Below are 25,438 nucleotides of genomic sequence, written 5' to 3'. Positions count from 1 at the left end.
CCTAAGCTATGCACACTACAATCATTGGCCTTGCTAACACCAGAAACCTAAATAAAGAAAAAATGAAATATGAACGTAAGCCAGCCAGTAACATAAAAGATACCAAACTTTTTTTCAGACATATAAGCAGTAAAAGAGAGGCAAAGTGATATTGGACTGCTGGAAAATAATGCTGGAGGTTTCAGGCCAGCTCTCCTAATGGTGCTGCTCTCCAGTGTTCGCTCCCTGGAGGAAGGAGGTTTCAGGCCAGCTCTCCGATTGGTGCTGCTCTCCAGTGTTCGCTCCCTGGAGGGAGGAGGTTTCAGGCCAGCTCTCCGATTGGTGCTCCTCTCCAGTGTTCGCTCCCTGTAGGAAGCAGGCCAGCTCTCCGATTGGTGCTGCTGTCCAGTGTTCGCTCCCTGGAGGAAGGAGGTTTCAGGCCAGCTCTCCGATTGGTGCTCCTCTCCAGTGTTCTCTCCCTGGAGGAAGCAGGCCAGCTCTCCTATTGGTGCTGCTCTCCAGTGTTCGCTCCCTGGAGGGAGGAGGTTTCAGGCCAGTTCACCGATTGGTGCTCCTCTCCAGTGTTCTCTCCCTGGAGGAAGGAGGTTTCAGGCCAGCTCGCCTATTGGTGCTCCTCTCCAGTGTTCGCTCCCTGGAGGATGGAGGATTCAGGCCAGCTCTCTGATTGGTGCTCCTCTCAAGTGTTCGCTCCCTGGAGGAAGCAGGCCAGCTCTCCGATTGGTGCTGCTCTCCAGTGTTCGCTCCCTGGAGGATGGAGGTTTCAGGCCAGCTCTCCGATTGGTGCTGCTCTCCAGTGTTTGCTCCCTGGAGGAAGCAGGCCAGCTCTCCTATTGGTGCTCCTCTCCCAGTGTTCTCTCCCTGGAGGAAGGAGGTTTCAGGCCAGCTCTCCGATTGGTGCTCCTCTCCAGTGTTCGCTCCCTGGAGGAAGCAGGCCAGCTCTCCGATTGGTGCTCCTCTCCAGTGTTCACTCCCTGGAGGAAGGAGGTTCCAGGCCAGCTCTCCTATTGGTGCTGCTCTCCAGTGTTCGCTCCCTGGAGGAAGGAGGTTCCTGGCCAGCTCTCTGATTGGTGCTCCTCTCCAGTGTTCGCTCCCTGGAGGAAGCAGGCCAGCTCTCCGATTGGTGCTCCTCTCCAGTGTTCGCTCCCTGGAGGAAGCAGGCCAGCTCTCCGATTGGTGCTCCTCTCCAGTGTTCACTCCCTGGAGGAAGGAGGTTTCAGGCCAGCTCTCCGAATGGTGCTTCTCTCCAGTGTTCGCTCCCTGGAGGAAGGAGGTTCCAGGCCAGCTCTCCTATTGGTGCTGCTCTCCAGTGTTCGCTCCCTGGAGGAAGGAGGTTCCTGGCCAGCTCTCCTATTGGTGCTCCTCTCCAGTGTTCTCTCCCTGGAGGAAGGAGGTTTCAGGCCAGCTCTCCGATTGGTGCTCCTCTCCAGTGTTCGTTCCCTGGAGGAAGCAGGCCAGCTCTCCTATTGGTGCTCCTCTCCAGTGTTCACTCCCTGGAGGAAGGAGGTTTCAGGCCAGCTCTCTGATTGGTGCTGCTCTCCAGTGTTCGCTCCCTGGAGGAAGCAGTCCAGCTCTCCGATTGGTGCTCCTCTCCAGTGTTCGCTCCCTGGAGGAACCAGGCCAGCTCTCCTATTGGTGCTCCTCTCCAGTGTTCGCTCCCTGGAGGAAGGAGGTTTCAGGTCAGCTCTCCAATTGCTGCTCCTCTCCAGTGTTCACTCCCTGGAGGAAGGAGGCCAGCTCTCCGATTGGTGCTCCTCTCCAGTGTTCGCTCCCTGGAGGAAGGAGGTTCCAGGCCAGCTCTCCTATTGGTGCTCCTCTCCAGTGTTCGCTCCCTGGAGGAAGGAGGTTTCAGGCCAGCTCTCCGATTGCTGCTCCTCTCCAGTGTTCACTCCCTGGAGGAAGGAGGTTTCAGGCCAGCTCTCTGATTGGTGCTCCTCTCCAGTGTTCACTCCCTGGAGGAAGGAGGTTTCAGGCCAGCTCTCCTATTGGTGCTGCTCTCCAATGTTCGCTCCCTGTAGGAAGCAGTCCAGCTTTCCTATTGGTGCTGCTCTCCAGTGTTCGCTCCCTGTAGGAAGCAGTCCAGCTCTCCTATTGGTGCTGCTCTCCAGTGTTCGCTCCCTGGAGGAAGCAGTCCAGCTCTCCTATTGGTGCTCCTCTCCAGTGTTCACTCCCTGGAGGAAGGAGGTTTCAGGCCAGCTCTCCTATTGGTGCTGCTCTCCAGTGTTCGCTCCCTGTAGGAAGCAGTCCAGCTCTCCTATTGGTGCTGCTCTCCAGTGTTCGCTCCCTGGAGGAAGCAGGCCAGCTCTCCGATTGGTGCTCCTCTCCAGTGTTCGCTCCCTGGAGGAAGCAAGTTTCAGGCCAGCTCTCCTATTGGTGCTGCTCTCCAGTGTTCGCTCCCTGAAGGAAGCAGTCCAGCTCTCCTATTGGTGCTGCTCTCCAGTGTTCGCTCCCTGGAGGAAGGAGGTTTCAGGCCAGCTCTCCGATTGGTGCTGCTCTCCAGTGTTTGCTCCCTGAAGGAGGTTTCAGGTCAGCTCTCCGATTGGTGCTGCTCTCCAGTGTTCTCTCGCTGGAGGAACGAGGTTTCAGGCCAACTCTCCGATTGGTGCTCCTCTCCAGTGTTCGCTCCCTGGAGGAAGCAGGCCAGCTCTCCTATTGGTGCTGCTCTCCAGTGTTCGCTCCCTGGAGGAAGCAGGCTAGCTCTCCTATTGGTGCTCCTCTCCAGTGTTCTCTAGCTGGAGGAACGAGGTTTCATGCCAACTCTCCGATTGGTGCTCCTCTCCAGTGTTTGCTCCCTGGAGGAAGCAGGCCAGCTCTCCTATTGGTGCTCCTCTCCAGTGTTCGCTCCCTGGAGGAAGGAGGATTCAGGCCAGCTCTCCTATTGGTGCTGCTCTCCAGTGTTCGCTCCCTGTAGGAAGCAGTCCAGCTCTCCGATTGGTGCTCCTCTCCAGTGTTCGCTCCCTGGAGGAAGGAGGTTTCAGGCCAGCTCTCTGATTGGTGCTCCTCTCCAGTGTTCGCTCCCTGGAGGATGGAGGTTTCAGGCCAGCTCTCCTATTGGTGCTGCTCTCCAGTGTTCACTCCCTGGAGGAAGCAGTCCAGCTCTCCTATTGGTGCTCTTCTCCAGTGTTCGCTCCCTGGAGGAAGGAGGTTTCAGGCCAGCTCTCCGATTGGTGCTCCTCTCCAGTGTTCGCTCCCTGGAGGAAGCAGGCCAGCTCTCTGATTGGTGCTCCTCTCCAGTGTTCACTCCCTGGAGGAAGCAGCCAGCTCTCTGATTGGTGCTCCTCTCCAGTGTTTGCTCCCTGGAGGAAGCAGGCCAGCTCTCTGATTGGTGCTCCTCTCCAGTGTTCACTCCCTGGAGGAAGCAGCCAGCTCTCTGATTGGTGCTCCTCTCCAGTGTTTGCTCCCTGGAGGAAGCAGGCCAGCTCTCTGATTGGTGCTCCTCTCCAGTGTTCGCTCCCTGGAGGAAGCAGGCCAGCTCTCCGATTGGTGCTCCTCTCCAGTGTTCACTCCCTGGAGGAAGCAGCCAGCTCTCTGATTGGTGCTCCTCTCCAGTGTTTGCTCCCTGGAGGAAGCAGGCCAGCTCTCTGATTGGTGCTCCTCTCCAGTGTTCGCTCCCTGGAGGAAGCAGGCCAGCTCTCCGATTGGTGCTCCTCTCCAGTGTTCGCTCCCTGGAAGACAAGTTAGATTGCCTTTGTCTGTGGCTGACCCAGTGTGAGATGAGGAACTGCTGCGTGTCTGTTTCTTGTAGAAACATTGCTCCAGGACCACTTGTGCTAATATTATTTTGTGACTGTATAGTATCTGCTATCATAACTATACGTGTTCTATGTGCTGTATGTACTGAGTCTTGCACCTTGGCCCCAGAGGAACAATGTTTCGTTTAGCTCTATATGTCTGTATGGTTGAATAACAATTAAACATGAACTTAAGAAGTAGTAATGGGGGGGGGGGCGTGGTAAAGAAATGGCAGACGATCATGGTATTTTGTATCCAACTTCACTGTGGAGGTCACCAGCAGAACGTCAAAAATTTTAGTGTCAGAGAGCAGAAAAGTACTAAGGAGAAAGTGCGTGGGAAGCTGAAAGGTGTGAAAGTAATGTTATCTGGACTGATGGACTACATCCCTTACATCCCAGGGTTCTGAAAGAGGTAGCTGAAGAAATTGTGGGTGCATTCACTAGATTCCAGAATGGTTCCAGTAGATTGGGAAATGTCACTCCACTCTTTAAGAAGGGAGGGAGATAAGAGGAAATTTTAGGCCAATTAGCCTGACCAGCGGTTGGGGAGATGTTGGAGTCCATTATTAAGGATGAAGTTTCAAGGTACTTGGAGACACCTGATAAAATAGGCTGAATTCAGCTTTATTTCTTCTTGCCTAACAAATCTGTTGGAATCCATTGAGGAAATAACAGGCAGGATAGACAAAGGAGAGTCAGTGGATGTTGTGTACTTGGATTTTCAGAAGGCCTTTGACAAGGTACCATACGTGATGCTGCTAAACGGGGTGAGCTTGTGTGCCTCTTCATGATTGCATCAGTATGTTGGACTCACCACAGTTCCTCTGAAATGCTGACAGCAAGAAATAGAGGCTGCTGACTCCTCAATAGGTCTGATGTGTTCTCTCAACTTCCCCTTCCTGTCTATATCAACACTCCACTACCAGTACTGACCTCACTCCCGTATGCCTCCTCACCTCCGACCTCACTCCTGTACACCTCCTCACCTCTATCCTCACTCCTGTACGCCTCCTCACCACTGTCCTCACTCCTGTATGCCTCCTCGCCTCGGACCTCACTCCTGTACTCCTCCTTGCCACTGTCCTCACTCCTGTACGCCTCCTCACCTCTGTCCTCACTCCTGTACGTCTCCTCGCCTCCGACCTCACTCCTGTACGCCTCCTCGCCTCGGACCTCACTCCTGTACGTCTCCTCGCCTCGGACCTCACTCCTGTACGCCTCCTCACCTCTGTCCTCACTCCTGTACGTCTCCTCGCCTCGGACCTCACTCCTGTACGTCTCCTCGCCTCTGTCCTCACTCCTGTACGTCTCCTCGCCTCGGACCTCACTCCTGTACGTCTCCTCGCCTCGGACCTCACTCCTGTACTCCTCCTTGCCACTGTCCTCACTCCTGTACGCCTCCTTGCCTCCGTCCTCACTCCTGTATGCCTCCTCGCCTCTGTCCTCACTCCTGTACGCCTCCTCGCCACTGTCCTCACTCCTGTACGCCTCCTTGCCTCCGTCCTCACTGCTGTACGCCTCCTTGCCTCTGTCCTCACTCTTGTACGTCTCCTTGCCTCCGACCTCACTCCTGTACTCCTCCTCACCACTGTCCTCACTCTTGTACGTCTCCTTGCCTCCGACCTCACTCCTGTACTCCTCCTTGCCACTGTCCTCACTCCTGTACGCCTCCTCACCTCTGTCCTCACTCCTGTACGTCTCCTCGCCTCCGACCTCACTCCTGTACGCCTCCTCGCCTCGGACCTCACTCCTGTACGTCTCCTCGCCTCGGACCTCACTCCTGTACGCCTCCTCACCTCTGTCCTCACTCCTGTACGTCTCCTCGCCTCGGACCTCACTCCTGTACGTCTCCTCGCCTCTGTCCTCACTCCTGTACGTCTCCTCGCCTCGGACCTCACTCCTGTACGTCTCCTCGCCTCGGACCTCACTCCTGTACGTCTCCTCGCCTCGGACCTCACTCCTGTACGCCTCCTTGCCTCCGTCCTCACTCCTGTATGCCTCCTCGCCTCTGTCCTCACTCCTGTACGCCTCCTCGCCACTGTCCTCACTCCTGTACGCCTCCTTGCCTCCGTCCTCACTGCTGTACGCCTCCTTGCCTCTGTCCTCACTCTTGTACGTCTCCTTGCCTCCGACCTCACTCCTGTACTCCTCCTCACCACTGTCCTCACTCTTGTACGTCTCCTTGCCTCCGACCTCACTCCTGTACACCTCCTCACCACTGTCCTCACTCTTGTACGTCTCCTTGCCTCCGACCTCACTCCTGTACGCCTCCTTGCCTCTCTCCCAGCAACAGTTGTGTCATCACGGAGTTTATGAAGGGTGCTTGAGCTGGGCCCAGCCACACAGTGATGACTGTAGAGAATAGAGCAGTGGGCTAAGTACACATCCACAAAGTGCACCTGTATCGAGTGTTAGTGAGGAAGAGATTATTTCCAATCAGCACACTGATTGTGGTCCCCCGATAAGAACGTTGAGGATTCCAGTTGCAGACTAAGGTACAGAGGCCCAGGTTTCGAAGCTTGTTAACTTCAGAATATAACAATATTTTCCTTTTGAATGTTTACTCAATTACCCTTCAGACACAGATCAAATAGTAACTTTCAGCACCCTTTTCAGGACATATCACAAATCAAAACCTATATAAACAGCCTAATCTCACCTCTCATTAGCCAGTGGCCTTCAGTTATCATTTTCCTTCATTTTGTTAAAGAAACAATCAAAACCATAAATCTCCATTAAACTTCACGTAATACAATTACATCTGCTGTGGACATTCAATATAATTGCAACACCCACCATGTGATTACCACACTTTGTTGCATGCCCTCCAAAGCTAGCATCCATATTCCTGGCATGTGTTAGCTCACAGAGTCACCACTCAGTACAATTTTACTGTATTGGTGCAAGAGCAAGATTACAAAGCATCTATTTTTTTTTACACTGTCCTGGCCCTGTGCAGCCAGAGCCATATTTCTCCTTCCCTTCCCCAAGCTGGGAGTGGCAGGGTGCACCACATCTTGCCATCTTTGGAAGAGTCATCCCATACTACGGGAGTCGGTTCAGGAGCTTGAAGATTCGTATGGCCAGATTTGGGAACAGCTTCTTTCCAACTGTGATAAGCCACGGATGCTGTCTAACCTGCTGGGTATGTCCAGCTTTCACTGTTTTCCTCGACGTTTACCCAGGAACTGGATTAGCCTAAACTGCAACTCAATGATTAAACAACTGCCAAGAGAACGTGACAACTAAATGTTGGCTTCCTACAGTGATACACACATGTGCGAAGCAAGATATATGAAATGGGGCCCAAGAGATGCAAAGCAAAGACATCAACACTGGGACACAAGGCAGAGCACAAAGGCTAGTAAAACTAGAATCTATAAAAACGAGTAACCCTGAAACAGGCATGCACCCTTCTTCCCTCAGTAAAACAAAATTGAAACACTCCTCCAAAAGAAGATTGAGTTACTCAAAGTTTACTCCCCAGTCAATATCACTAACACCATCAGTCTGTTCTCTCCCAAGTCACATTGCTCTCCGTGGGACAGCCAGCAGCACATCAAGCCTACATTGTGCATTATCAATTAAAAACCACAAGTTAACAGCGCCAATGAAAGCAATGCATTCTTTACACAACAGTTCCTGTTTTCAGTTAACGAATTGCTTAAAGCTGCTAAATTTACAGAACTTGGTTAACCTCTGTACTTGCCCTGTAGCAATGAGATCCTGTAAAGAAGTAATAATATAGTCAGGAAATAAATAGTGAATGTAATGATTTATTCAGTTGTCTTTCCCTCTCCTCATCCTTCCCTAAACTTATCAAACCAAATTAATGTTGTTTGCCTTTTTGCCATGGCATGAGTGTGCTTTCTTCTCCAGTTATTTCCTTCTACATCCATCCTATGAGTTTCTTCTCCTGAAAGAGCCAATCGCAAGACACTAAACTATCATAACACACAAATCCATTGGTGTTGTTGGAATCAGTTGCTTTTTATGTTTTTAATAAGGTATTAGTTGAAATAAATGAGCTTTCAGCAAATTTGAAGTTGTAGTTTCACTAACATAATTTGCATTTTAACCCGTATTTTTCACAATACAGGCAGTCCCCAGATTATGTACAAGTTCCGTTCCTGACTCCGTCTTTAAGTCGGATTTGTACGGAAGTTGGAACAAGCACATTGGGTATTATTTAGCATCAGTTGGTCAAACGTCTGTCTTAGTATATAGTATATATTTTACTTTTCTATGCATATAAAATACTTAAGAAACATATGTATTCCAATAATTAAACCACTGTGTTGCTTAGTAATAATTGTAGCTTTCATCGGGGCAGGGCGTTTCACCTGCTCCATTATTCTCACTTTATCCATTATCCTTTAAAATTGTTCCGATCGTTGATCGACTGTAGCCTAACGCTTTTCCAATGACTGATGGCGTTTCACCTCTTTCCAAACACTTTATTATTTCCACTTTATTTTCAATCGCGATCGCTTCCCGTCAATGGAACAGAAACACTGTGGGCGGAGGGTCCCGAGCTCTGCTGGCTCCCGAGGTCCACTGGGTCCTAAGGACCACCGCACTGAACAGGCTAAATGGGACAAGTGGGGGCTGTGCTGGGTTTGGGTATTTGATCCTCCACAATTTTTTTTTTTTAAAGTGTGTTTTTTTTTTACGAGGTCGAGTTGCGAGCTTCACATCAACCCGGCACGGATAGTACTGGAGTCACTGGATTGACATCAACCTGCTACGGGAGCGGTCTGTCACTGGATCGAATTCAGGAAAGTCTGTTCTCCAGCCTGACGCTGATCTCACTGTGCCACCAGCCGACCGGAACAGCGGGGGGCGGGGTAGGGGTAGGGCGGGTGGGGTCAGGGTGAATCTTACTAAGAAAAATTTAAGCCACATACAAAGTTAAACACTCAACACAATGTCAATGGCAACAACTTAAAATGGTGGACGGCGTAGTGATCGGACTTAAAATGGCGGACAGCGTACTCCCTCCTCGGTTTGTAAGTACCAATTGTCCGTAAGTCAGATGTTTGTAACTCGGGGACTACCTGTATGTGGTGATAGACTCCATCTATTGGTGGTTAAGTAATATAACAGTTACATAACAGTTGATCACTTTTTCATCGGTTGTCTTTCAATGGCCCTTTACTTATCTCAGGAATGTGGTTTTAACTCAGTATAAAAATGTCAGTCTCTACAAAAATTGCCATCTTGTCTTTGCTTTTAATATATTGTCTTTGTTTTTTCCCTGAGGTTCTTTCTTTTAGCTTCTTATGCTCCATATATGTCCCTTTGTTTAAACTTTAAATAGACGATCTTGAATCAACAAGTTTTCACTCCTTCTTGGACTCCTAAAAGGATCTGCGGATCAAAATTCACCAGATCCAACAGTGTTTTTAACAGTGCTTTCTCAAGTATTCATTCTCATTCAAATCTGTTGCTATAATCCTTTCATAAGCAACCAAAAGAACAGGTCATGGCCCATTGCAGTATATTCCCAATTTCCAACTTCTATTTTTCTCTGAAGTGCTTCAACCTTATAACCGTATAACAACTACAGCACGGAAACAGGCCATCTCGGCCCTTCTAGTCCGTGCCGAACGCTTACTCTCACCTAGTCCCACTGACCCGCACTCAGCCCATAACCCTCCATTCCTTTCCTATCCATATACCTATCCAATTTTACTTTAAATGACAATACCGAACCTGCCTCTACCACAACATGGTGTCATTTCTCATATTGACACTTTTTTTCTGTAATTCCAGGTTTCTGCTCCTTCCAAAGGACCAAGATGACCTTTAACAAAGTCACACATGGGATCCTGTGTGATAAATGACCCCTCCTTATTCCTAACCTGTCTGCAGCCTTTAATACTGTGATTAGACTTGCTGCCCTCAATGCCTACCTCCATTCTAAATGGATAGGACTGCCTTTCCATTCTTTTGTGTTCCTTCTAGAGACTCCCATGTCAGCAGTGTTGGCAGAGTGAGGAGTTACATGCTATTCCACCTGATCTGGCATGGAAATATTAAACTGGTTCTCAGCTATACATGTAGCTGTGCATTATTTGGTTTTAGGGGAGAACAGAGAAGACCCCAGACCAGAGGAATGACTATGGAGGGAGGGTATAATTATATCAATGATTAAGAAGTAAAGTTAGAGCATGAATGAACAAGTTGGAAGCTACAGAATATTATGGCAAATGGAGTGTCAAAAACAATGTACACAATATTGGACATTAAATTGGACCTTTGAACTTTTGAACTAGACTTAACTCCCTCAGCAGGCCAGTGGTTTAAACATAGTAACATAGAAAACCTACAGCACAATACAGGCCCTTTGGCCCACAAAGTTGTGCCGAACATGTCCCTACCTTAGAAATTACTAGGCTTACCCCATAGCCCTCTATTTTCCCAAGCTCCATGTATCTATCCAAAAGTCTCTTAAAAGACCCTATCATATCCGCCTCCACCACTGTTGCCGGCAGCCCATTCCATGCACTCACCACTCTCTGAGCAAAAAAACTTACCCCTGATATCTCCTCTGTACCTACTCCCCAGCACCTTAAACCTGTGTCCTCTTGTGGAAACCATTTCAGCCCTGGGAAAAAGCTTCTGACTATTGTTGTTCAAACACGAGGAAATCTGCAGATGCTGGAAATTCAAACAACACACACAAAATGCTGGTGGAACACAGCAGGCCAGGCAGCATCTATAGGGAGAACCACTGTTGACGTTTCGGGCCGCAACCCTTCATCAGGACTTCTTCCTATAGATGCTGCCTGGCCTGCTGTGTTCCACCAGCATTTTGTGTGACTATTGTTGTTATGGTTAATTAACAATAAGCTGCCAACTTACATTCTGTGTTTATTGTTACAATTTGTAAGTGTTATAACTTGAAACACTGACAACGTAAATACATTGAAACTCTAAAACGCATCAGAGTAAAGATGTGGTACATCTATTATTTAGAAATTTATAGATTATATTCATGAACACATAATTACAGGGTATTTCACAACCGTATTAACATAGATTTCAAAATTATAGAGGCACAATTTCAAAATTACATTAACACAAGTTTAAAATTATATTAACATTATATAAAAGAAAATTCTAGCTGTGTTGTGCACTATGGTGCAGGAACATTTCAGTTACTGCATGGCTGTGCACCTGCGCAGATTAGAGGGAACTGTGGAAAAGTACCTCTATTTGTATGTTTTCAAGTGATAATCCTCAGTTATCTGGAACAGTGCAATTAGTCTAGATCCTTACTAACAGTCAAATAAATGGTTAGATTTAAATGAAAGATTTGCATTGCAGTACCTCCTTTCATGCCCAGAACCTTCAAAATTGGTTCATTTTCACTGAAGTACATTGCAATATAGTTATTGTTTCCATGTTGAAAACAACACAGCTAATTTGCACAAATCCTGACAAATTGCGATGTGATAATGATCAGAAAAACTGCTTTTGAAATCTAGATTGAGGGATAAACATTGGGCTAGGCTCTGTAGATAATGTTCCTGGTGTTCTTTTGGATCTTTTATGCCCACCTGAAAGAACAGATATGTTTTACATCTTAAAAAGAGAAGAGCAACACTTCCTAGTTACTAAACTGCCAGCCAAGATTTCTGATCCAAATCAAGTTGAGATCAGAAGGTAATCCAGCAGTCATGTGGGATTTGCCTGTCTGTGGTCTTCCATTTGATTCAAGGAGTGATAGACTACATCTGAACCGTGTAAACTGAATCAGGACCTTCTGACAGAGGCAAAAGTGTACCAACAGAGCCTCACTGAATCTGAAATTAACTGACAGGCAGGAGATGAGGAGGATATTGAGTCACTACTCTATTTGGTATCCTGAAAAGAAATCCACTGTTCACTGGGGTATGGAATATGTCCGCTGCTGTACACGCTAAATGCATGGCATTGCAATGGACAATGTGAGTATGGCCATGAATTTATACATCTGAAATATGATTCCCCTGAAGTCAATGGTCTGAATTCCACTGCTGAAGACACTTTTAAGTGTATCATAGCACTTCAATGATTTTCTTCAGAAGATTGTTCTGTGAGAAGATCCTTTGCCTGAGAGATGGGTGTAGTCTTTGACATAGGAGTCAGCTGTCCTAGTTTTAGACAATAGTATCTATGCTCCCGTCTCAGGCACTCTGAGAATGTTCTTGCAGTAACACATCAACCAGCTAGACCAGAATGCTCTTCCAGATTTCATCTTGGTAGTCTCCAACCTGATGGCGTGAATATTAATTTCTTTAACTTTCCTCTGTGCCTCCTCCCACCCTTTCTTTTCCCTCATTCTGGTGACCATTTCACTTCTCTTCTCCTACGCCACCCTCATGATCTGCTCATCACCTCCCACTGGTTCCCTACCTCTTTCCCTTTGTTCCATGGCCTACTGCCTCTTCTATCAGATTCCTTCTTTTCCAACCCTTTATCTATTTCATCTATCTGTAGTGAGATGCTGAAGATGTTCTATAGGTCAGTTGTGGAGAGCGCCCTCTTCTTTGTGGTGGCATGTTGGGGAGGCAGCATTAAGAAGAGGGACGCCTCACATCTTAATAAGCTGGTAAGGAAGGCAGGCTCTGTCGTGGGCAAAGTACTGGAGAGTATAACATCGGTAGCTGAGCGAAGGGCGCTGAGTAGGCTACGGTCAATTATGGAAAACCCTGAACATCCTCTACATAGCACCATCCAGAGACAGAGAAGCAGTTTCAGCGACAGGTTGCTATCGATGCAATGCTCCTCAGACAGGATGAAGAGGTCAATACTCCCTAATGCTATTAGGCTTTACAATTCAACCGCCAGGAGTAAGATATGTTAAAGTGCCGGGGTTGATTGTATTTAATGTATTTAAGTAAACTACTTAAGAATTTTTTAAAAGCTATTATTAATGCTTTTTGAGAGAGTGATTTAGATGCATATCATATTTTTACTGAGTTAAGTATTGTATGTAATTAGTTTTGCTACAACAAGTGTATGGGACATTGGAAAAAATGTTGAATTTCCCCATGGGGATGAATAAAGTATCTATCTATCTATCACGTGGCAGCTTCTCACATCATTCCTCTTCATCTCCCTCCCTCATCCACCTATCCTCCCCCTCATCTGGATTTACCTATCACCTAACAGCTTGCACTCCGCCCCCTCCCCCCACCTTTTTATTCTGGCTTATTTGGTTTTTATTGTCTCCATTCCAGAAGCAAGATTGCACCATCTCCAATCATCAGGCTACAATACTTGAGTACATATACATTCAGAGGTTCAGGTACAAACCACAGAAGCAGGCAAGATCTACTAAGGTGATTCCAGGGGTAAGAAGTCTTTAAATATGTCATTAGACAGGAAAAGCTGAGTTAGTTAATCTAGGAACAGAGAAAATGATGGAAGGATCTGATAGAATGGTTTAAAGTCATGTGGATGAAAGGATGTGCCTTACATTAAACTTCTGGAAGTTAATGGTCCTTTAACAAATTATCCTTGCTACATGACACCATCTGACAAATCAGTCAGATATTAGTTGTATAGAAAATGCTGAAATTCATTACTAAACACATGGTAACCATATGACTACTGCAGCTGAAATGGATTTAGGAATGGGAAATCATATTAATAAGGTTTTAGGCTGTGGCGAGCAGAATAGATGGATGAGAGACAGCTGAGGTGATAGATTAGATACAAAGGGCTTTGGTAAGGGACACACAAGAGGAAGGCATTACTAAACAAGATTGAGCACTTGGTACTAGGGATAGAAGACTATTCTCAATCTGAATCAATGAGTTGACGAGTCTGTACCCAAGTTTGCAGATCGTACCAAGCTAGATGGTGCTCTGAGCTGTGGAGAGGATTCAAAGAGCTTCAAGAGCCTTAGAAAACTAAGTGAAGAGAAGAGCAATGACAAGGTAAGTTGTAATATAATGAGAAACAACATGAGAATGTATACTTTGCTATAAAAATAAGTATTTTTATGGTGAGAAACTGGGAAATGTTGATGTTCAAAGGATCAGGATTTCTTTGTGTATAAGTCATTGATAGCAGCTAGAGATGTTTAGGAGGGTTTAAACTAATTTGGCAAGAGGATGAGAACTGGAGTGATAGGGCTGAGAATGGGGTAGTTGGTTTACAAACAGTAGCAATGCCTAGTGAGACAGCTAATAAGGAGAAGCTGATGTTAGGACAAAATTGCAGTCAAAGGAATGAATTGCAATGTAAAATAGGGAAAGGGTTACAAACCAATGAAGCAGGCAAGATCTACTAAGATGATTCCAGGGGGAAGAAGTCTTTAAATATGTCATTAGACTGGAGAAGCTGAGTTAGTTAGTCTTGGAACGGAGGAGATTATGAAGGGATCTGATAGAACTATTTAAATCAGAAAGGGTGATGATTAGAGGATTGAAGGTGTTACATACATCTGAATGCAGGCAGTATATGGAATAAGGCAGATGAACGTAGCGCAGTTGTAGTTTGGCATTTGTATGATGTTATGGGCATCCTTGAATTGCGGCTGATAGAAGATTATAGCTGGGACAAATAAACTCTTCTCGGGCTTCCAGCTGAGTACAGGTATTGATTATAACTGATGTTTTGATGACTAACTATGCCAGCTTAATCAGTGATGATGCCTGGGCATGTCTAGTCTGGTGGTATTTATATCCCTGTAGTCCATTTCTCCTGACTGGTTAGTTCTCATTCAATCAAGTTACTACTCTCCCACCTTGTTTACAATTGAATTCCAATTCTTTCTTAGAATGAGACTTTTGTCTTTGTTAAAAATCATCGCCCTTCAGCCCCAAATGCTTCTTCAGATACATCGATGATGCCTTCATATATAGTGTGGCCTCATGGACTCCAGGCTCTCCAACAGTTCCATGACTACCTGAACAGTATACATCCAGAACATCCAATTTATGATGGAGATGGAAAAGGAGAAGAATAGTTGCCTCCCATTCCTGAACATTCTAATACAATGGAAACCGGATTGTAGCCTCGAACATGGCATCTATCGGAAACTCACTCACACGGATTTGTACCTCAATACTAACAGCCACCATCATGCCTCCCAGCGTAGAGTGTTTCTTTCCACTCAATGTACAAAAACTATTTTGGACCAGGAGAATCTCCCTGAAGAAATAAGATGATTATGAATGATGTTCCTACAGAATGGTTACAAGCAAAGAAAATTAATCCAGCCCTTAAAAGGGCTAATGGAAAAGCCAGAAAACCCAACAACGAGGAGGAACCCATCGCTACCACCTGTCTTCCCCATATTTCCATGATTTCTGGAAGGACAGCCTGGATCCTGAAGAAGTACCAGTTTAATACTATTCACACACCTGTAAGGAATCTCAAATCACAGCTTATGTGGGTCACAGATGATCTGGAAATCAGGTCTGCTGGCATTTACAGGATCCCCTGTGAATGCGGAACAACGTATATCAGCCAGACAGAACACACAGTGGAAACACGCATTAAGGAGCTCAGAAGGTGTATCTGTTTGGGTTCCCCGGAGACATCGGCGGTAGTAGAACACTACATTTGCAATGGCTATAAGATTGATTTTGATGGTACAAAACAATGGATTTTGGGACCACTTAGTAAGGAAGCCATTGAAATAAAACTAGAGGAAAAGAATTTTAACAAAAATAAGGGCTCTCTCTAAGTAGGAACTGGAATTCAATTGCAAACAAAGTGTGAGAGTAGAAACTTGGTTGGATGATGACTAACCAATCAGGAGGGGCAGACTACTGGGGTACAAATATCACTGGCATGCCCAGGCATCATCCCTGTTGAAGATGGCAGAGTTGGTCATTGAAACGTCAGTTATAATTGATATCTGTACCCAGCTGGAAGGCCGAGAAAAGTTTATTCATCATATACACTGGGAAAGCACTAGATCCTTTATCATCATACTTGGGAACTTAACATCCAAGGGTACACATTGTATCAAAAGGACAGGCAGGTAGGCATGGCTCTATTAGTAAAAAGTGAAAACAAATCATTAGAAAGAGGTGACATAGGATTGGAAGGTTACTAATGATTTCTCATCTTTTTAACATTCTTGATGAAGGGTATCAGCCCGAAATGTTGACTGTTTACTCTTTTCCACGGGTGCTGCCTGCTCTGCTGAGTTCCTTCAGCAAGTTATGTATATTGCCTGAAGAGGTAGTAATGAGGGACAAGGAAATGGCGGATAAAATGAATAATTTTTTGCAGCAGTCTTCACTATAGGAGATACTAGCAGTATGCTGGAACTTCAAGAGTGTCAGGGGAGAAAAGTGAGTGAGGTTGCCATTATGAGGGAGAAGGTGCTTGGGAAACTGAAAGGTCTGAAGGTAGTTAAGTCACCTTCACTACATGATCTGCACATCAGAATCCTGAAAGAAGTGACTGAAGAGATTGTGGAGTCATAAGTAATGATCTTTCAAGAATCAATATATTCTGGCATGGCTACTGAGAATTGGAAAATTGCAAATGTCTCTCCACTCTTCAAGAGGAGAGGTAGCCAGAAGGAAACTATAGGCCAGTTAGTCTGACCTCAGTGGTTGGGTAGATGATGGAGTCGATTATTAATGATGTGGTTTCAGGGTGCATGATAAAATAAACTGTAGTCAGTATGGTTTCCTTAAAGGAAAATGTTGCCTGACAAATCTGTTGAAATTGAAGAAATAGTCAGGAGGATAGACAAAGGAGAATCGGTGGATGTTGTGTACTTGAATTTTCTGAAGGCCTTTGACAAGGTGCCACACGAGGCTGGTGGACAAGCTAAGGCCCCATGGTATTACAGGAAAGATACTAGCATGGAGTGAGCATTGGTTGATTGGCAGGAGGCAAAGCGTGGGAATACAGGGAGCCTTTTCTGGTTGGCTGCCGTGACTAGTAATGTTCCATAGGGGTCTGTGTTGGGATCACTTCTTTTTAGAGTATTTAATCAATAATTTGGATAATGGAATTGATGGCTTTGTGCCCAACTTTGCAGATGATACAAAGATAAGTGGAGGGGCAGGTAGTGTTGAGGATGGCGAGAGGCTGCAGAATAACTTAGACAGATTAGGAGAATGCGCAAAGAAGTGGCAGATGGAAAATAGTGTCAGGAAGTGTATGGTCATGTACTTTGGTAGAAGATATAAATGGAGAGAATATTCAAAAATCTTAAGTGCAGAGACTTGGGTATCCTCATGCAAGATTCCCTAAAGGTTAATCTGCACATTGAGTTGGGGTGAGGAAGGCAAATGCGATGTTAACATTCATTTTGAAAGGACTAGAATATAAATACAAGGATGTAATGTTGAGGCACTGGTGAGGCCTCACTTGGAGTATTATGAGCAATTTTGGGCCCCTAATCTCAGAAAAGTTGTGCTGACATTGAAGAGGGTTTAAAGGAGGTTCGCGAAAATGATTCTGATATTGAACTGTTTGTCATAAGAAGAGCATTTAATGGCTCAGAGCCAGTACTCACAAGAATTTATAAAAACGAAACATCTTATTGAAGCCTATTGAATGCTGAAAGATCTCGATATAGTGGATATGGAGAGGATGTGTCCTATGGCGGGATAGCCTCAGAATAGAGGGACGTCTATTTAGAACAGATGATGAGGTATTCATTGCCATAGGGGGCTGTGGAGGCCAAGTCATTGGATATATTTAAAGCAGAGATTGATATATTCTCAATTAGTCAGGACATGAAGAGGTATGGGGAGAAGGCAGGAGATTGGGGCTGAGATGGAAATGGATCAGCTATGATGAAATGACTCGATGGCCTAATTCTGCCTTTATATCTTATTGTCTTATGAACAATAAGCCTGCAAATACAAAAACCTTTATTGAAAGAGAATTTGAATTCAAGAGCTCCAAACTCTTAGACCTAAGACTCAGCACCTCACTTTGCAACTAGATCCTTGACTGCCTGACCAACAGATCACAATCAGTAAGAATAAATAGCAACACCTCAGCCACAATTGTCCTCAACACTGGTGCCCACAAGGCTATGTTCTCAGACCATACTTTTCTCCCTATCCACTTTTGACTGTGTGACCAGGGTCTGCTCTAGCTCCATCTACAAGTTTGTAGGAGACACCACCATAGTAGGCTGGATCTCAAATAATAATGTGATGGAGTACAGGAAGGCAATAAAGAGCTTAGTGTCATATCCGGTGTCGGATGTGGGAGGTCCTGGAGTCTCCTAGCCTCCTGCGCCAGGTGTGCCAAGCGGCAGCTCCTAAGGGACCATGTTAGGGAACTGGAGATGCAGCTCGATGACCTTCATCTGGTTAGGGAGAGTGAGGAGTTGATAGAGAGGAGTTACAGGCAGGTGGTCACACCAGGGCCACGGGAGACAGACAAGAGGGTCACAGTTAGGAGAGGGAAGGGGAAGAGTCAGGTACTAGAGAGTACCCCAGTGGCTGTACCCCTTGACAATAAGTACTCCTGTTTGAGTACTGTTGGGGGGTGGACAGCCTACCTGGGAGAAGTGGCAGTGGCCATGTCTCTGGCACAGAGTCCGGCCCTGTAGCTCAGAAGGGTAGGGAAAGGAAGAGGAAGGCAGTAGTAATAGGGGATTCGATAGTTAGGGAGTCAGATAGGCGATTCTGTGGACACAGTCAGGAGACCCAGCTGGTAGTTTGCCTCCCTGGTGCCAGTGTCCGGGATGTTTCTAATCGTGTCCAAGATATCCTGAAGTGGGAGGGTGAGGAGCCAGAGGTCGTGGTACATATAGATATCAATGACAAAGGTAGGAAAAGGGAAGAGGTCCTGAAAGGAGAATATAGAGAGTTAGAAAGGGAGTTGAGAAGAAGGACCGCAAAGGTAGTAATCTCAGGATTACTGCCTGTGCCATGTGACAGTGAGAGTAGGAATGGAATGAGGTGGAGGATAAATGCGTGGCTGAGGGATTGGAGCAAGGGGCAGGGATTCACGTTTCTAGATCATTGGGACCTCTTTTGGGGCAGGTGTGCCCTTTTACAAAAAGGACGAGTTGCACTTGAATCCTAGGGGGACCAATATCCTAGCGGGGAGGTTTGCTAAGGCTTCTGGGGAGACTTTAAACTAGAATGGTTGGGGGGTGGAAATCAAATTGAAGAGACTACGGGAGAGGAGGTTAGTTCACAAATAGAGAAAGCTAGTAGACAGTGTGTGAGGGAGGATAGGCAGGTGATAGAGAAGGGGAGCGCTCAAACTGAAGATGTAGGGGAGAAGGAAGAAAAAGAAGATAGTAAAGTTGTTTGCACTGTTAGGGATAAACAGAGAGTAAGAGGTGGAGAATTTCTTAAATGCATTTATTTTAGTGCTAGGAGCATTGTAAGAAAGGTGGATGAGCTTATAGCATGGATTGATACCTGGAAATATGATGTTGTAGCTATTAGTGAAACATGGTTGCAGGAGGGGTGTGATTGGCAACTAATTATTCCTGGATTTCGTTGCTTCAGGTGTGATAGAATCAGAAGGGCAAGAGGGGGAGGAGTTGCTTGTCAGAGAAAATATTACAGCAGTGCTTTGGCAGGATAGATTAGAAAGCTCGTGTAGGGAGGCTATTTGAGTGGAATTGAGGAATGGGAAAGGTGTAGTAACACTTATAGGGGTGTATTATAGACCACCTAATGGGGAGCGAGAATTGGAGGAGTAAATTTGTAAGGAGATAGCAGATATTTGTAGTAAGCACAAGGTTGTGATTGTGGGAGACTTTAATTTTCCACACATAGACTGGGAAGCCCATTCTGTAAAAGGGCTGGATGGTTTGGAGTTTGTAAAATGTGTGCAGGATAGTTTTTTGCAGCAATAAATAGGGGTACCAACTAGAGAAGGGGCAGTGTTGGCTCTCCTGTTAGGGAATGAGATAGATCAGGTGACAGACGTATGTGTTGGGGAGCATTTTGGGTCCAGTTATCACAATACCATTAGTTTCAATATAATTATGGAGGATAGGACTGGACCCAGGGTTGAGATTTTTGATTGTAGAAAGGCTAACTTTGAGCAGATGCAAAAGGATTTAGAAGGAGTGGATTGGGACAATTTGTTTTATGGGAAGGATGTAATAGAGAAATGGAGGTCATTTAAAGGTAAAATTTTGAGGGTACAGAATCTTTAAGTTCCTGTTAGGTTGAAAGGAAAGGTTAAAAGTTTGAGAAAGCCATGGTTTTCAAGGGATATTGGAAACTTGGCTTGGAAAAAGAGAGATATCTACAATAAATATAGGCAGCATGGAGTAAATGAGGTGCTCAAGGAATATAAAGAATGTAAAAAGAATCTTAAGAAAGAAATTAGAAAAGCTAAAAGAAGATATGAGGTTGCTTTGGCAAATAAGGTGAAAATAAATCCAAAGGGTTTCTACAGTTATATTAATAGCAAAAGGATAGTGAGGGATAAAATTGGTCCCTTAGAGAATCAGAGTGGACAGCTAGGTGTGGAGCTGAAAGAGATGGGGGAGATTTTGAACAATTTATTTTCTTCAGTATTTACTAAGGAGAAGGATATTGAATTGTATAAGGTAAGGGAAACAAGTAGGGTAGTTATAGAAACTATGATGATTAAAGAAGAGGAAGTACTGGCACTTTTAAAGAATATAAAAGTGGATAAGTCTCCGGATCCTGACAGGATATTCCCTAGGACCTTGAGGGAAGTTAGTGTAGAAATAGCAGGGGCTCTGACAGAAATATTTCAAATGTCATTAGAAACGGGGATGGTGCCGGAGGATTGGTGCATTGCTCATGTGGTTCCATTGTTTAAAAAGGGTTCTAAGAGTAAACCTAGCAATTATTGGCCTGTAAGTTTGACGTCAGTGGTGGGTAAATTAATGGAAAGTATTCTTAGAGATGGTATATATAATTATCTGGATAGACAGGGTCTGATCAGGAACAGTCAACATGGATTTGTGCGTGGAAGGTCATGTTTGACAAATCTTATTGAATTTTTTGAAGAGGTTATGAGGAAAGTTGACGAAGGTAAAGCAGTGGATGTTGTCTATATGGACTTCAGTAAGGCCTTTGACAAGGTTCTGCACGGAAGGTTAGTTAGGAAGATTCAATCGCTAGGTATTAATATTGAAGTAGTAAAATGGATTCAACAGTGGCTGGATGGGAGATCCCAGAGAGTAGTGGTGGATAACTGTTTGTCGGGTTGGAGGCTGGTGACTAGTGGTGTGCCTCAGGGATCTGTACTGGGTCCAATGTTGTTTGTCATATACATTAATGATCTGGATGATGGGTTGGTAAATTGGATTAGTAAGTATGCAGATGATACTAAGGTAGGTGGCGTTGTGGATAATGAAGTAGGTTTTCAAAGTTTGCAGAGAGATTTAGGCCAGTTAGAAGAGTGGGCTGAACGTTGGCAGATGGAGTTTAATGCTGATAAGTGTGAGGTGCTACATTTTGGTAGGAATAATCCAGATAGGACATACATGGTAAATGGTAGGGCATTGAAGAATGCAGTAGAACAGAGTGATCTAGGAATAATGGTGCATAGTTCCCTGAAGGTGGAATCTCATGTGGATAGGGTGGTGAAGAAAGCTTTTGGTATGCTGGCCTTTATAAATCAGAGCACTGAGTATAGGAGTTGGGATGTAATGTTAAAATTGTACAAGGCATTGGTGAGGCCAAATTTGGAGTATTGTGTACAGTTCTGGTCACTGAATTATAGGAAAGATGTCAACAAAATAAGAGAGAGTACAGAGAAGATTTACTAGAATGTTACCTGGGTTTCAGCACCTAAGTTACAAGGAAAGATTGAACAATTAGGTCTTTATTCTTTGGAGTGTAGAAGGTTGAGGGGGGACGATAGAGGTATTTAAAATTATGAGGGGGATAGATAGAGTTGACGTGGATAGGCTTTTTCCATTGAGAGTAGGGGAGATTCAAATAAGAGGACATGAGTTGAGAGTTATGGGGCAAAAGTTTAGTGGTAACATGAGGGGGAACTTCTTTACTCAGAGAGTGGTAGCTGTGTGGAATGAGCTTCCAGTAGAAGTGGTAGAGGCAGGTTCGATATAGTCATTTAAAAAAAATTGGATAGGTATATGGACAGGAAAGGAATGGAGCGTTATGGGCTGAGTGCAGGTCGGTGGGACTAGGTGAGAGTAAGCGTTCGGCACGGACTAGGAAGGGCCAAGATGGCCTGTTTCCCCGCTGTAATTGTTATATGGTCATGATGTCATGAAAACAATTCTTCCCTCAGTGTCAGCAAACAATAGTGCTTGTCATTGAATTCTGGAAGCAGGATAGGACACGTTTCAATGGAACTGAAGTGTAGATGGTTCAGAGTTTCAAGTTCCTGGGCATAAACATCACCTGTAGCTTATACTGGTGGACACCACTGCCAAGACAGCACAGCAGCACCTCTACTTGCTCAGAAGGCTAAGGAAGTTTGGCATGTGAAATGTATGTCACCTTCCTCACAAACCCCTGACAAAGAGATGAGAGTATGGCCACTATCTGCTGCCAGTGGTAACTTGCTTTGCAGCCCTTTTCCCTTCCTCATAAAACACGGGAAACCACAACACAAAATACATTATCCAACAGTAGAACAGTACCTTATGCAGGTCCTCTGGTTTTATTGCCAGGGCCAAGATGTCTTCTGCATTTAATACATCATCCTTTTCTGGTTCCTCTGTAATTGGAATAATCTCTTCAACTTCCTTTTTCTCTTTCTTCTTTTCTAGTAATCACAAATTAGCAAGTTATAACAACATTATTCTATAAAAATATACTTTGATTTTCATTCTTAAGACATGAATCAAATTTCAAGACATAGCACAATTAAATGCCGAGTAAAAGTCCCTTTATTCTGTCCCACTGGCATCCCAGATCAGGTAATGCATGGTTCTGTTAAATCATTTCATGGCACTCCTGACAAGCATTAGAGATTGGTTACAGTAAGGAATGAGGCCTTTCAGCCTGTCAGGTCTGCACCAACTCTATGATTCATAAATGTTCAAGACTGATGAAGGGTCTCAGTCCAACATGTCCATTATTCATTTCCTCCCATAGATTTTTAACATCGTAAACCAGCAAGTTGTTTCTTATGTCTCCCCTCTCGCTATGAAACAGGGACATCTCTTTCTCCCTATGGTATGTCACATACCGGGTGAAACGCGTAGTCTTTGGAGTACTGCAAGTCTGTGTTTTTGCTGTAGCTTTTGCTGCATGCTTGAGGGCTCGGTGACGGGTGCCGATGCTTTTTTTGACTGGTGGGGGGAGGGGGATCATTGCCTGCTACTGCTTATACACGGGAGAGAGGGGAATTCGGGGATCTAACATTTAACTGTCATTCATTCTTAGGGGCACTCCTCTGTTTTTGTGGATGGTTGCAAAGAAAAAGCATTTCAGGATGTATATTGTATACATTTCTCTGACATAAAATGTACCTTTGAAACCTTTGAGATACTGTCCAATCTGCTGAGTTGCTCTGGTGTTTTGTGTGTGTTGTTTTCAAGTAGTTATCCAGTTTCCTTTCAAATGTCTCCACTCTGAGACTGCTTCGTGCAATGCAGTCAAGGCTCATTTTAAAACAATTATTATCCTCCTCATTACTCTTGGCTTTTCTGCCAATCATCTTAATTTGACATCCCTTCTGCCAATGGTACCAACTTGCCAAATCTACTCTATAGCCTCTATGATTTAAATAAAGCTCCTCACAATCTTCTCTGCTCCTGGACTAATGAACTTGGCTTCTCCAGTATAAAGATTTCTCACCCTCTCCAGAGCCTTGTGACTGAACCATGCTCTATACAGATTCACCGTGACTTCCTTTTGTACTCTGTATCAATTTATAAAACCCAGGAAATAGGAAGGATGTCAAGGCTTTGGACAGTGTACAGAAGAGGCCTGAGTTAGAGGGCATGTAGAACATAGAACATACAAACATTGGCCCACAATGTTGTGCTGACCCTCAAACCCTGCCTCCCATATAACCCCCCCACCTTAAATTCCTCCATATACCTGTCTAGTAGTCTCTTAAACTTCACTAGTGTATCTGCCTCCACCACTGACTCAGGTAGTGCATTCCATGCACCAACCACTCTCTGAGTGAAAAACCTTCCTCTAATATCCCCCTTGAACTTCCCTCCCCTTACTTTAAAGCCATGACCTCTCGTACTGAGCAGTGGTGCTCTGGGGAAGAGGCGCTGGCTATCCACTCTATCTATTCCTCTTAATATCTTGTACACCTCTATCATGTCTCCTCTCATCCTCCTACTCTCCAAAGAGTAAAGCCCTAGCTCCCTTAATATCTCTGATCATAATCCATACTCTCTAAACCAGGCAGCATCCTGGTAAATCTCCTCTGTACCCTTTCCAATGCTTCTACATCCTTCCTATAGTGAGGTGACCAGAAATGGACACAGTACTCCAAGTGTGGCCTAACCAGAGTTTTATAGAGCTGCATCATTACATCGCGTCTCTTAAACTCTATCCCTCGACTTCTGAAAGCTAACACCCCATAAGCTTTCTTAACTACCCTATCTACCTGAGAGGCAACTTTCAGGGATCTGTGGACATGTACCCCCAGATCCCTCGGCTCCTCCACACTACCAAGTATCCTGCCACTTACTTTGTACTCTGCCTTGGAGTTTGTCCTTCCAAAGTGTACCACCTCACACTTCTCCGGGTTGAACTCCATCTGCCACTTCTCAGCCCACTTCTTCATCCTATCAATGTCTCCCTGCAATCTTCGACAATCCTCTACACTATCTACAACACCACCAACCTTTGTGTCGTCTGCAAACTTGCCAACCCATCCTTCTACCCCCACATCCAGGTTGTTAACAAAGATCACGAAAAGTAGAGGTCCCAGAACAGATCCTTGTGGAACACCACTAGTCACAACCCTCCAATCTGAATGTACTCCCTCCACCACAACCCTCTGCCTTCTGCAGGCAAGCCAATTCTGAATCCACCTGGCCAAACTTCCCGGATCCCATGCCTTCTGACTTTCTGAATAAGCCTACCGTGTGGAACCTTGTCAAATGCCTTACTAAAATTCATGAAGATCACATCCACTGCACTACCCTCATCTATATGCCTGGTCACCTCCTCAAAGAACTCTATCAGGCTTGTTACACATGATCTGCCACACAAAGCCATGCTGACTGTCCCTGATCAGACCATGATTCTCTAAATGGACACAGATCTTATCTCTAAGAATCTTTTCCAACAGCTTTCCCACCACAGACGTAAGGCTCCCTACTACCTTTTTTGATCAAGGGGACAACATTCGCCTCCCTCCAATCCTCTGGTACCATTCCCGTGGACAACGAGGACATAAAGATCCTAGCCAGAGGCTCAACAATCTCTTCCCTCACCTTGTGGAGCAGCCTGGGGAATATTCCGTCAGGCCCCGGGGTCTTAACCGTCCTAATGTATTTTAACAACTCCAACACCTCCTCTCCCTTAATATCAACATGCTCCAGAACATCAACCTCACTCATACTGTCCTCACCGAGATCAAGTTCCCTCTCATTGGTGAATACCGAAGAGAAGTATTCACTGAGAACCTCGCTCACTTCCACAGCCTCCAGGCATATCTTCCCACCTTTATCTCTAATTGGTCCTACCTTCACTCCTGTCATCTTTTTGTTCTTCACATAATTGAAGAATGTACTATTACCATAAATTGGAGAGGCAGGGAGAGATCTGGTAGAGGTTTAGAAGATGATGAAAGGGATAGATATGTAGATTAGATAGACAGTATCA

General features: G+C 45.2%; 1 protein-coding gene across 1 annotated transcript in view; it reads right to left on the bottom strand.

Moving 5' to 3' along the window:
- The window catches only part of mycbpap (mycbp associated protein), a 228,981-nt gene that overhangs the window by 156,169 nt on the left and 47,374 nt on the right, over positions 1-25,438 (bottom strand). Inside the window, exon 3 of the mRNA XM_073026586.1 lies at positions 22,279-22,403. Within this exon, the coding sequence (XP_072882687.1) occupies positions 22,279-22,403 (125 nt within the window). The remainder of the gene's footprint in view (positions 1-22,278; positions 22,404-25,438) is intronic.

The sequence above is a fragment of the Hemitrygon akajei genome, chromosome 22 (assembly GCF_048418815.1).
Source record: "Hemitrygon akajei chromosome 22, sHemAka1.3, whole genome shotgun sequence".
NCBI classification, from domain to species: domain Eukaryota; kingdom Metazoa; phylum Chordata; class Chondrichthyes; order Myliobatiformes; family Dasyatidae; genus Hemitrygon; species Hemitrygon akajei.
Note: the sequence above shows the minus strand (reverse complement) of the source record. Positions and strands in the feature narration are given on the sequence as shown.